Below are 13,820 nucleotides of genomic sequence, written 5' to 3'. Positions count from 1 at the left end.
AATGATAAATATGAAAAGAAAGAAAACTCTATAAAACAATGATAAATATGAAAAGATAGAAAACTCTATAAAACAATGATAATTATGAAAAGTAAGAGAATGTCATAAAAAATGATAATTATGAAAAGTAAGAGAATGTATAAAACAATGATAAATATGAAGAAGATAATGTAATAAAATAATGATACATTTGAAGAGAAAGAAAATTAAATAAAACATGATGAATATGAATAGAAATAGAATAAGTTTAATGTTAACATCTGCACCATTATCAACTAAGAATTGAACAATTTCTATTGAATTCGCTTTGATTGCAATACTAAGAGGGCATTCATTACATCGAGAGAATGTCATAAAACAATGATAAATATGAAAAGAAAGAGAATGTCATAAAACAATGATAAATATGAAAAGAAAGAATGCAATAAAATAATGATAAATATGAAAAGAAGAGAATGTAATAAAACAATGATAAATATGAAAAGAAAGAAAACTCTATAAAACAATGATAAATATGAAAAGATAGAAAACTCTATAAAACAATGATAAATATGAAAAGATAGAAAACTCTATAAAACAATGATAATTATGAAAAGTAAGAGAATGTCATAAAACAATGATAATTATGAAAAGTAAGAGAATGTCATAAAACAATGATAAATATGAAAAGAAAGAGAATGCAATAAAATAATGATAAATATGAAAAGAAAGAGAATGTAATAAAACAATGATAAATATGAAAAGAAAGAAAACTCTATAAAACAATGATAAATATGAAAAGATAGAAAACTCTATAAAACAATGATAATTATGAAAAGTAAGAGAATGTCATAAAACAATGATAATTATGAAAAGTAAGAGAATGTCATAAAACAATGATAAATATGAAAAGAAAGATAATGTAATAAAACAACAATAGATATAAAAAGAAAGAGAATCCAATAACACAATGATAAATATGAAAAGAAAGAGAATTCTATAAAACAATGATAAAAATGAAAAGAAAGATAATGTAATAAAACAATAAAAAATATGAAAATAAAGGGAATATAAACTTTGTTGATATCTTCTCCATTAGAAAGTAAATAAGATGCAACATCATAATTTCCGAAATACATACTTTCTGCTATTGAATCAAAAGTTTGTCCAAAATTTGATTTAAGATACTCAGCAATTTCAAAGTGATGATAATCCATTGCTAAGTTAATCATGTTAATAAATGATTTACCATCTTCTATCATTTGCATAAAAATCTCTTTATTTCCGCCTTGAACAGCATATATTTCGGAGTGTGCAGTGTATTGAACTCCTAAATTTTTCAAGTAATTGAAACACAATTCTGAGCCATTATTAATTGAACAATCAAGTGGTGTGATTTCATAATCTATTTTCTCATTAATATCAAGTTTTGGGAATTTACTTTTAAGATCGTCAACTTTATCCCATGCAATATAGTATAAAGGAGATTCTGTTAAATACAAATTCAGGATTTTTTCAACTTTCATGGTAGGATAGAAGTTTTCAAATTCGAAACCTTTGTGATACAACAGCGTCGCTAATTTCTCATTTTTCGGTTTGATTAGATATGAGAATTCGTTTAATATCTTTTCGTAAAGTTCTGTAAATAATTTAATATCTTTAACACGAATTTCTGAAAAAATATCAATTAATTGAAGTGTCATTTGGATAGTTATTTTGTTGTTTTTAATAAATTCTATAATTTGTGATGAAATTTGTAAAATATTATTGGAATTGACACTCCAAATAATTTTTGATGTTTTAATAGGGTATTCAAATACTTCAATTGGCTTGGCGTCATTAAAATCACACCAAGTTTCTTTTTTTTGCGTGCTCTGAACTTGACATGATTTGTAAAAATATTTTGTTATGGCACTTTTGTGGAGAAAAAATAATTCTTTTTCACTTCGAAATTATTTCCATCGAATTTCACAAAATCCGATTCCCATAATTTTGAAGATCAAAAGCATCAATTCATTTTCACTTTTTCAATTTACCACCCAAATTTTGTGAAGTATTCAAAATAAAAATGAAAGTTTTTACTGAAAAAGTGCATAATGTATGTCAACATTTTTACACTTTTTGAATTGAAATATCAAAAAGTGTCAACAAGCATATCATATTGAGACAAAGAAAGTTTGGTGATCTTAGTGCGAAGACACAAACTTACAACATTTCTTTATGTTAAAAAATCAAAATTGATATATAGTGCTCCCAAAATCTCAGTAGTGAGGGCCCTCAATATAAAATGTAAACCTCTGTGTATTGAATTGGGATTTGTAAACCTCACTACTCTAATTTTGATTGAGAGGGCAAGGCTCTGGACGCTTAATTTGAGGGCTTTTTTTCTATGAGATTAAGAAAAGTTTTAAGACGAAGATTTTTACTATCTATATACAAGACAAAGAATAATAATAAATAGTTTTTTTGGAAAAAAAGACGATAGGAATTATCAATTAAATCCAATTGATTTTGGGTCAAAATTAAGGAATACATACTAGCTTCCATGTAGTATCCTCTTTTCGAAATGAAATTTTGTAATTTGGCAAAAAATCCAAAATAAAATTTTGATTTGGAAGAATTTTGAGCTTTGTTACTATAAATTCAGATTTGTTGTTCTAAAACAATGTGACCATACAAATAATGGAAACATCCAGCAGGAAATGATTTGAATTTGATGGCGAATTAAGAAATTCTACTTGATCTTTTAACGCAAATGGAAAAGCATCCATTTTCTGCTAGTTTGGGATTGCTTTTCGGCTTGTTAATTCATTTATCCATCATACCACGAAAATAATAAACGAGCATTTTTTGTTCAGAAAATTGAAATTGCATTGTTTCATCAGTATTGATGCAGAAACTAACTGTTATATATCAAAAATCATTAAAATGTCTTGATTTTGAGTTTCAAAATATTAATGATTAAAAATGTGACCCAAATTGCAAATTTTTAATAAAACCAAGTAATCCATGATGTATACTGTTATAAATTTATGAGAAAGACAGGACTAACAAAATTAGATGTTTACATTTATTCAATATTCAAAATCTTTATTTTGAATTATCAATATAATTAAATCATATTGCATTTCATGCACGTTTTTTCTCTCAAAAAATTGAATTGCTATTCAACTGCGATTTTGAGATGACTATAATATTATTTCGGGCCTCAGGTGGCTACGCTTGCCCTTCGGGTAAGCATACCATCTTCGGCAAAATAAATTTTGATATGAGTTCGTTCAAACTCTCTGAAGTTTATGGAGAATTTTAATTCTGTCTTTTTTCTATCGGCACACCGCGCCGATAGAATTAATTGATTATCGTCACTTTTTTACCAAAGAAAATTTGCAAATAATATTCATGGAATTGTTACAAAAACATCTTTCATAGATACGATAAAAATGATACTCCTTCAGAATTCAAATTTTTCGGTCAGACGATGATTAATTATTCGAATTATAAGATAGGCGAACCACTCGTTTCTACCGGCGACATCCTCGTGAGAGAAGTAACTTATAAGCCAAAAAATGAGAAAAGAATTCTCAAAATATACAATACTCGTCAATTCCAACTCAAACAATTTGATCGCTTTGCAATAATGCTTGACATCTTCCATAATTGCAAACACCCATTCATGGAGAACATTATTGACTTCAGTTCAAAGGATGAAAAAGGAGAACAAGATATTGCAATTGTCATTCCATACAAACAAATGAAAAATTTATATGAAGAAATACATATCAACAAGAATGACATCCCAACAGATATGAAAGCTTTAATTATATACTCAATTTCATGTTTTCTCAGTTCATTACACAAAGCTGGTGGCTCTCTTCCACTTCTCGACTCCCACGGCATCTTCTTTGATGACAATCATGTTTTAGTCACTTCTTCTTCTCTTGATCCAACAGATGATGTTTTTGGAATTTATCCATGGTGTTCAATCGAGAAAATGGAGAAGCTTTCAAGCCAATCATCCGATATATTCGCATTAGGAGCAATTGCATACGAAATGGAATACAAGCGCTATCCACTTCACGATAGCCGTGATAAAAATGAGTATATGCGCTTAATTAAAGCAGGAGAACGTCCAGAACTCGATGACACACCAGTGAATCGCTTAATTTTCCAGTCAATGTCCGATCAACCCAAGTCTGCAGATGAAATTTGCAAATCCTTACTAAATGGCGAGATTTACCCCAAGGAATCCCTTAATTTGGCCATGGCAGCATCTCAATCACTCAATGATAGTTCCATTTCCATGGATATTAACTTCGACAAGCACTTTGAGAAACAATTGAAAAATGAAGATCCATTATTCACCTATTTATTCGCATCTCTCTACATAAATGATGAAAACAAAGATGCCAAAGCCATGAAAGCTCTCGAATCCAGTGCAATTCGCTCTTTTCCAGCTGCTCAATATCTTTTATCATCATTCCTCGAAAACGAAGATCCGAAACGATCCAGGGAACTCCTTGCCAAATCCGCCCATAACGGATATGTCTCTGCTCTCTCCAAACTCGGCGTTGTCGCTCTCCAAAACAAAAATGTCGACGAAGCAAGACAATTATTCAAAGCTTCAGCAGACATGAATGATGTTCTTGGAATGGCGAATTACGGACAAATGACATTGATTGGAGCCGGCTGCAAACCAGATGAAGAAGAAGCCATGAAGTACTTGCTAAAAGCTGTTTCTCTTGGTGATTCTACATCTCAGTTCATTGTTGGCTCTAGATTCATGGAACAAGGCAAAAACGATGAAGGAATGAAGTTATTATTACTTTCTGGAGCACAAGGAAACATGAGAGCTCAAACAGCTGTTGCCTTTGATCTCGCTGATCCTTCGAGTCCTCATTATAATACTAGAGCAGCTCTTGAATGCCTCAGAGATCTGATCAAAGCAGGATCTCCTTCAGCACTTGTAAGAGCAGCACAAATATTAATGACAGGAGAAGGAGGTGTCGAAAAAGATGAAAAAGAAGCTGTTGAATTATACAAGAAAGGAGCGGAAAAAGGAGTTCCTAACGCTTGTATTGAATACGCAAATTGTTTAATCAATGGTATTGCTGTAGAAAAAGATAGAAACAAAGGTTTGTCAATACTTAAACTATGGGCTGAACATAAATATCATCCACAAGCTATGTATCTTTATGGTGTTTCAATTCTTAAAGAAAACAAAGATGATAAAGATGCTTTGGAATTTGTTAAAAAAGCAGCTCATTTCCAATATACTCCTGCAATTATGTATTTGGCATCAATTGCTGAGACAAAAGAGGAAAGACTTGAGTACTTAAAGAATGCAGCAAATAATCATGATGCTGATGGAATGAGAATTTACGCTTTGGAAATTAAAGAAAAAGAAAGAGAAAAAGCAATTTCATTGTTGAAAGAAAGCAAAAAATTGGGTGATAAATTGGCAGCTGTTTCATTGGCAACTCTTCTTATTGAGTCTGATAAACAAGAAGAAGTCAACGAAGGAACAGAAATGCTCAAGGAATTGGCCGCAAATGATGTAAAAGAAGCAATTTTCGCTATGGGAATGATGATGATGGAAGGAAATAAACTTGAAAAGAATTTGACTGATGGAGCTAAATTAGTCATTGAAAGCGCTAGATTGGGATTAAAACAGGGAATTGTTGAGGCAGTAAAGATACTAAGAGAAGGATTAGGAGTTGATAAAGATGAAGGACTTGCAAATGAACTTGAAAAGAAATTATAGGATTTTTTTTATAAATATAGTTTTTATTATTTTATATTTTATTTATATATCACATCAAAGAAAGAATACTATGAAAGTTATTTCTCAATACTGTATATTCTATAGGATACATGTATATTATGAGTTAAATGAGAGAGAACTATAGTTTTATATATGGAGCATAATCTTTGAAAATTGAACTGATATGAGCTTTTGTTATTCCACCAGAACATCAATTTCTTACAATATTAAGGGTGCACTTACCACTTTCTCACATTCTTTCAATGTTTTTGACCCACAAGTTATATATCCCAATTTTCTATGATAACAAGTTAATTATAAATCATTGCATAGTACCTAATATTGTTGTTATGCTTTTTCTCTATTAAAATAAAGATATATTGATATTATGAGAGTATGGTAGAAAAGAAGCTATTCGACAAGACGGAAACCAAAATTTTGGGAAAAAAAGATAAAATTAAACATGCAATAATATGTAATTATTAAATTGTTGTAAACAGAAATTCATCAAAAGTGACACCTCAGAAAAGCTAAAATATTGAATTTTTGGAACTTTTGATAGAGCACGTTTTTAAATATTAATTAAAGTAAATGTATATTTTGTAAAGATTCTTTTTAATAAAAAAATAAAATTTTGAAGAAGAACACAAAATCTTCTGAAAAATAATATCACATAAACTCATATTATTTTCTAATATATAACTATTTTATATAAAAATCAAATTCAATGATCTTAAAAGCGAAGGATAAACCTCAAAATTTACGAATATAATGAGTGGGAATATAATGCTTATCTATCATAAAACCATATGAAATATCAATTTTTGCTTTACGCCTAATTTTTGACGACAAATAGCAAAAATTGTTAAATGTTAACACTCAGTCCATTTGAATATGAAAAATAAAATTGACTTTGATTAAATGTTTTTATTTATCATGCAATTCTTCTTGCGACCAAAGATTTGAATAAAAGTTCAAAAAAATATAAAACCAAAAATAATTGTTATAATTTAAATGAAGAAGTAATTTAAAACGATTTTATTTATGATCAAATTTTATATATTTTTGGATCAAATCCATTTAATAGAATTTATATACTATTCATCTATTAGTAAACACTACTGTATATTATTTTTTAAGCTATCTTATTTTTTGAACTTTTATTCAAATCTTTGGTCGCAAGAAGAATTGCATGATAAATAAAAACATTTAATCAAAGTCAATTTTATTTTTCATATTCAAATGGACTGAGTGTTAACATTTAACAATTTTTGCTATTTGTCGTCAAAAATTAGGCGTAAAGCAAAAATTGATATTTCATATGGTTTTATGATAGATAAGCATTATATTCCCACTCATTATATTCGTAAATTTTGAGGTTTATCCTTCGCTTTTAAGATCATTGAATTTGATTTTTATATAAAATAGTTATATATTAGAAAATAATATGAGTTTATGTGATATTATTTTTCAGAAGATTTCATTCTATATGCCTATGAAAAGTACTCTCAAAACTAACTTTTTCCTAATTATAATTAAATCTAGAATATTGTATTATGCTTAGTATTATTTCATTTTTCTCATTCAATTTAGAATTTACAAATGTCAAAAAATTGAGAGCTGTCACTTTTGATGAATTTCTGTTTATTACAAAATACATTATTTAATTGTGACTTAATTATTGGACAAGAACTTTGCGACGATTATTTGGCAGAACCTTAAAGGACATTGCACAACTTTTTTATTAAATTTTGATTAAACATATTATATAAAATATAATGAAATCTCCACTTTTTGCCAAATAATCGTTGTGAATTGAGAGGATTCCGATAATGAAAATTTAAGGGTGCACCCGTATGTACGTTTATTTGAGAGGAGGAGGATTACCCTCTCAATTTTGAGGGATTCGTTAGTTTATTTTCTCGATGAATATGCAATAAAATTTGATTTTTACCTTATCAATATACTTCATATAATATACACATGTTCATGTAAAAACTTTTTTCCAAAATCCTCAGGAATTAAGAGATTTTTGAATTTTAAAAATTTTTTTCGAATTTTTTCGAAAAAAAAATATTTTCAGAACAGCCTTAACGGCTAAGATTTAGGAACAATGTTAAGTATCAAAAAGAAAGGAGGTCTGATATAGACAACATATATCGTTGAAGGTTGAAAAAATCTCTAATATTTGAGCCCAAAATTTCAAATTTTAATTTTTTGAAAAAAAGGCCACCCGTATGTACGTTTATTTGAGAGGAGGAGGATTATATTTTTGAAAGGGTGAAACATTATGAATATGTTAATTATATAATAATATGTATTATTATAAAAAGAAAAAATAAAGCACGTTAAAATTTTTCTTTCTTGATTTTTTACAAAATCTACTTAGAATTATGCAAAATATGACTAAATAATTATAAATTTCAAGTTAAATTTTAATTTTGATAAATAATTTAAATTTCAAAATATCAAGTTCAGTTCGACTATGTATGTAGTAATTCCTCAATAAAGTGCCAAAAACCTATTAAAATATATGAACATTTTCAACATTTTAATGTTTTTATTTGAAAATTTGATGGAATATGAGCTTCAAACAATTATTATGTAAATAAAAATAATTAAATATATGTATTTATTCGTATTACAACCGTAGTAAGTCGATTCTTCCTTTCTTCTACTGAGTTTTGAATTTGATTTCGAATTGTAAAGAGATTCAAAGGGAAAATACTAGCGGATAAAAACTACCTCCATGAAAGGGTCATAATGGACTCAAGTTGTATTTTTTGATATTTTTTGCTTTTCGAGCCTAAATAGGTAGCCAAGATAATGCCTAAAAATAAGGTTCTAAATTCTGAAGTTTACATGATCCTCTCGTGTGCACCCTTAATGATCATATATAATTATGAAACCATGACATTTAACACTACCCAAAAAGAAATGACTCAAAAAAACTAGACTGTTATGCTTCCAAAAAATTAATTGATGCATTTTCATAATATTTAATGCAATTAATAGCATATAAAGCTTTCATCCATGACAATAAAAATCAAATACCACAATTTCATACATGAAAAACACCGAAATTACTCAAATTTTGTTATATCCAAATTATATTTTATCTAATAATAGTGATAAATCATTGAAATTCATAAGTTAAGCTTTTTATATGTATGACATATTATATGCATATACGTCTTATTCAGATTCATCTTTGTGAGAGTCGACTAGCTTCTGGTAGAAAGTGGTAAAAAAAAATTAAAAGGGGGATGATACCATAAATTTATTGGGGGAAAATTTATGAGTTCTAATTCCCAATGGGATTCATATATTGAAGGAGGAGTTTTAATCGATGTCAGGACTCCTGAAGAATGGGACGAAGAACATATTGAAGAAGCAATACTTATTCCAAATTATGAGTTAAAAAATGAAATTTCGAACTATGTCCCAAATTTGGAAACACCTATAAATGCTCATTGTGAGCATGGTATCAGATCTGCAAACGCAAAGGCTCTTTTATTAAAATTGGGATATAAGAAAGTTGCAAATTTGGGAAGTTATGGAGCAGCTAAAAGAGCTTACAATGAATACAAGAATAGAAAATAAACATAAAATACGAATCACTTCTCATTAGAAATTCCAAAATTTTGGTTTGTTTTTGGAAATTTAACCAAACATTGGGCGCTTTCTAAGTGGCATTGAAGGTTACAAAGTGCTGATTCTAAATCAACACTTGGCAATCTTAAATTCCTAATTTGTAATTGTATTTATCAATTTATATGTTAAACTGTTATTTCATTTATATATTTTTATATATGTATTTCGTACATCTTTGCAATTTGAACCATAATCTGGACCAAAGGAAGCAAAACTTGCTGGGATGATGCAGGTCATCTATGGTTTCAAACTTTCCCAGATTACATCCAAAATTCTCTGTGTTATCGAATAATTCATAAAACTATAACTCAACTCAACTAAAAAAAAATTCAAAAATGAAATGGAGTCAAAAATGCCTTGAAAATGGATCTTTATCAACATGTACTAATGATCCATTTCAATGGATATTCAATATTATATTAGCTTTATTCATTTGTTTCTATATTTATCGATTTATTGTTTCCTTAATGCCGTCATCACATTCATCATGGATCCTTTATGCATTTTGGGTTTTTCAAATGGCATCTCCCATTCTTGCTTTAGTTCAATTTACAACTTCAATGATAGCAAATAAAAAAGCAGCAAGATTCTTTTTTTATGTTTTCAAACCTTTCGCAAATTTCATGCCACTTATGCTCCTTTCAATTTCAATTCTGAAGTTAGGACATACATTGAATCCAAATACATCTTCTTCCAAACGTGTTAAAATTATTTTCGGATTAATTGCGGGATATATAATTCTTTTGATTGTAGAACTCATTGTATTTGCTCTAAATTCGAAAGATTGGTACTTCTTTCCTCTTTCTGATGTATATTCTATACTTACATATCTAATTTCTTTAATAACATTTTTATTTAATTCTATTGATATCCTTGCCCAGTTATATGAAGCTAACATCTCGGGTTTACCACAAAAATTCTACAGAAACTTGGTTATTGGAATATTTATCACTTCATTTTTCTACATTTTATATACATTCTTAAATACAATGGTTCTGGCATACATTAATACTTCTGGTATTGAATATGCTGCTGCTGTTTATACCAAATACGACATTTTAATACGAATTCAAGAAGCAACAGAAGTTTTTGGCCTCGAATTACCCAATTTTCTCGTTTCGCTTGGTGTAATATATTTGAATAGTTCAGCAAAATATTCATCCATGGGAAATTAATTATTTTTCTATTTTTTTTATCTTCTATGTTTGTTATTTGTTTCCATTTAATTTATTCTGTTCAATCCAATAGATTTTCCTTTTCTATTTTGGTAAATTTTTCTATCTCTCTTTTAATTACTTGATTTTTAGTCATTAACACTCAAACTAATTAATATTCAATACAATTTATAATAATTTTTCAGTTAAAAACAAATTTGAAAAAAATATTATTAATTTTGATATAGTTTTAATAGATATATGGTTTAAAGATTACAGTAAAATGTCTGCTGCTTAATTTAAGGCTCACGCAAAGGTGAAAAAGCAGTAGATCTTTTTGTTGTTCTCAAGATTAAAATTGAGTAAATAGTAGCGATAATTATTAGTATTGAATCAATAACCCAAGCTAAAATTTCTGTTATATGGCTTCTTTCACCTGGAAGATGGAATCCTCTTTTATGGAAGAAAGTCTGTAGTACCTTTCCGAGCCTATAAGCTGCAACAGAGATGAGCTTAGCTGCTGGTGGCTGTGTCTTGTTGAAATATTCACCTGTGACATTGTGTCCAAATTGGTACAAACCGTAGACATATTCCTTAGCGACATCGTAAGCATCACTCTGCCACTGGTCAGGATCGATTGAATTGTAAGTTGAGCTATAGTGTTTTTCAGGAGGATAATTTGTCCAAAGATGTGATAAGTTGTACTCTGCTTCCTTAACAAGAGACTCTGGTATTGGCCATGTTTGGAAGTTTAAGCTGCCGCTATCCCAAACAAAATGAAGTTTATCACAAACTTCATCGACAGGACAGACGAATTTCTCTTTTGTAGCACCACCATCACCATTTGGATAGTCGGCACTGAAGTAACAAGAAGCATGTACAGGGCAATGGGCATCAGCAACAAAGTGGGCCAATGAACGGAAACAAAATCCGAGGATCCACATGCTTGTAGTTGATGTATCATAAATAGCTGATAAGCAATCTTTGTTAACTTGGGTAACATTGTAAGTGACTGGGTAAGTTACAAGATTATAATTTGGATCTACAACTGGTTGATTTCTAAAATGCCATGGAACCATAAGAGGCATGCCAATCGGCTTTAAATCATCGTGCCAGTTACCTGTGTCGTGAAAAACTGCCTTCTCACTTTCCCATGTTGCTAAAACACGATTGAGATATTTGACCTCTGATGCAGAAAGCATCGATTCAGCAAGTCTAGCAATGAAGTAATGAGGTTCTCCCCACCATGAATGGGCAACTGAAGTAAAAAACAAAAGCATTTGAAAATAATTCAAAGAATTGAATGGTTTACAAGATTTATCCTTGAAAGAGACTCAATCCGATATTTTCTGAGCGAAAAAATATGGAATATGAAAACTGTAAATAATATTACCACAGGAGAAAAATCGCAAAAAAGATAGGTGGATGCTTTTGTTCCGAAGGGTAATCTTGTAATAAAAATATATAAAGTCGAAAAAAAATTCATAAATAGTTCAGCTACAAGTACTTTTTACGAAATTTGCATTGTAATAAACGATCTACTTTGCTCCGGCCTTCTTGAGCATCTTGAAGATCTTTCCCATCGTTTCATTTCTATCCTTTCTTGCTTTTGCAACACCAAGTGGTGTTTTTTCTGTTTGATCTTTTTCATTGAGTTTGCAGCCGATTGAAATCAAATATTCGACAACTTGAATTTGTCCAAAATCAGTAGCGACATGAAGTAGTGTTTTGTTATTGAGAGTTTGAACATTAATATCGCATCCCAATTGATGGAAGTATTTAACAACTGCAAGATGGCCATTTTCGGCAGCAACATGGAATGGTGTCGAACCTTGAGCAGTCCTTGCTTGGGGATCCGCGCCTTCATTTACAAGATATTGAATAAGATCAAGATTGCCTTTCATGGAAGCAAAGAAAATGCAATTTTGACCATCTTTAGCTTTAGAATTAATATCATAGCCAACGCTTCTTAAGAATTTGACAACTTCAGGTTGATTTTCTCGACAAGCATAAAGAATGGCATTCAGGCCGTCTTCTTGGCGACACCAGTCCTTGCCAAATCCGATACTTGTTAAATATCTAACAACATCAACCTTTCCATTGCCGGCAGCTGACATCAAACAGTTGTTGCCTTGCTTATTGACTGCTTCGCGATTGCAACCACCTTCAATTAAGTATTGCGTTAATTTTACATTTCCGCACGAGCTAGCAACGATAACTGGTGTTGCTTTGTAAGGATTTCTAATTTCGCTTAATCCTTCTTTGCAAGCATAATGGATCATTTCCTTTTCATCTTTTTTTGAAAGCTGATCCAGAAAATCGTAAACACTCTTGAAGTCGGATAAGTTAACGCCATGCTCTGTTGCATATTTCTTGATGTCGACAGGATTTCCATTAACTAAAGTACTCACAAAATCTAGATTGAGAGGCGGTCAATGACTTTTGAGAGGAAATTAACGCATGGAATTTAATATTATTTAGGTTGATATGCTTGCCTATTATTTCAGAAAAAAATCTTAAAAATTTCAATATGAAAATTGAAAGCAATTCAAAAAAAATGCTTACATGTAAATTTTAATATCATATGCATAATTTCATATTTTGAACATTTTTTATTTTTGTTTAAAACTTAAAATTTTGGGAATTTAATATAATTAATATAATATAATATGTATCTATATTTAAAATGCACTAAATTTAATTGTTAATTGACGTTTTTGAGAATGAATTTTATCAAAACATGCCTGAATCCGAAAATTTGAAAGAACGAATTACACAATCATATATGTAGAATTCAAAATACAAACTTAAAGATTGTATACGTTTAAAATTATTCAGATTGTGTTTGATTTCCACTCATTCTGTTTCTTTTGAACTCTAACACTAACATTTCATGGTTATTACATGATCCATTTATCCATGGTTGAATTGTTCCAGATTCTACCAGAAAATCAATCCAAAATTCTCAAAGCATTCATGTTGATTGGACAAAGTTTAAAATTTATAAGCCAGTTTCCAGAGAAACTCATATATTCCCTAATGAAATGTAATTTTTGCTACATTTTTTTCAATCAAATTTCAAAAAATTGACTGCAGAGCTTGAAAAGGTGATGAATCATGTTGTTATTAGATGTACGTATTAGATTTACTATTTCCAAAAAAATGCTCAAATTTGAATACTTTTTAGAAAATTTGGAATTACACTCCTTACATTATATATAATTAAATGTTTAAATTTTATTTATTTTTTCCTTTCAATTTTATAACGTGCT

The 13,820-nt window shown here is 29.4% G+C and overlaps 4 protein-coding genes across 4 annotated transcripts, besides 4 other annotated features; 2 read left to right on the top strand and 2 right to left on the bottom strand.

Moving 5' to 3' along the window:
- Positions 1-3,455: 3,455 nt before the first annotated feature.
- On the top strand, positions 3,456-5,747 carry TVAGG3_0571030 (tetratricopeptide repeat domain domain-containing protein; the record flags this gene model as incomplete). Its single annotated transcript, XM_001310916.1, has 1 exon — positions 3,458-5,740. The coding sequence occupies one exon, from the start codon at positions 3,458-3,460 to the stop codon at positions 5,738-5,740; it is 2,283 nt and encodes a 760-aa protein (XP_001310917.1).
- Positions 5,748-5,967: 220 nt separating this feature from the next.
- Positions 5,968-5,999: a mobile genetic element.
- A 229-nt stretch (positions 6,000-6,228) lies between these two features.
- Positions 6,229-6,266: a mobile genetic element.
- A 1,087-nt stretch (positions 6,267-7,353) lies between these two features.
- Positions 7,354-7,390: a mobile genetic element.
- A 194-nt stretch (positions 7,391-7,584) lies between these two features.
- Positions 7,585-8,623: a mobile genetic element.
- Positions 8,624-9,037: 414 nt separating this feature from the next.
- On the top strand, positions 9,038-9,429 carry TVAGG3_0570980 (rhodanese/cell cycle control phosphatase family; the record flags this gene model as incomplete). Its single annotated transcript, XM_001310917.2, has 1 exon — positions 9,038-9,343. One exon carries the CDS (start codon positions 9,038-9,040, stop codon positions 9,341-9,343), a length of 306 nt encoding a protein of 101 aa, XP_001310918.1.
- Positions 9,430-10,789: 1,360 nt separating this feature from the next.
- Positions 10,790-11,828, bottom strand: TVAGG3_0570970 (S1-P1 nuclease family; the record flags this gene model as incomplete). Its single annotated transcript, XM_001310918.2, has 1 exon — positions 10,848-11,828. One exon carries the CDS (start codon positions 11,826-11,828, stop codon positions 10,848-10,850), a length of 981 nt encoding a protein of 326 aa, XP_001310919.1.
- Positions 11,829-12,086: 258 nt separating this feature from the next.
- TVAGG3_0570960 (spectrin binding) lies at positions 12,087-12,830 on the bottom strand (the record flags this gene model as incomplete). Its single annotated transcript, XM_001310919.1, has 1 exon — positions 12,087-12,830. One exon carries the CDS (start codon positions 12,828-12,830, stop codon positions 12,087-12,089), a length of 744 nt encoding a protein of 247 aa, XP_001310920.1.
- Between the last annotated feature and the right edge of the window lie 990 nt (positions 12,831-13,820).

Source organism: Trichomonas vaginalis, chromosome II (assembly GCF_026262505.1).
Source record: "Trichomonas vaginalis G3 chromosome II, whole genome shotgun sequence".
NCBI classification, from domain to species: Eukaryota; Parabasalia; order Trichomonadida; family Trichomonadidae; genus Trichomonas; species Trichomonas vaginalis.
This window is presented reverse-complemented; position numbering and strand designations above follow the sequence as displayed.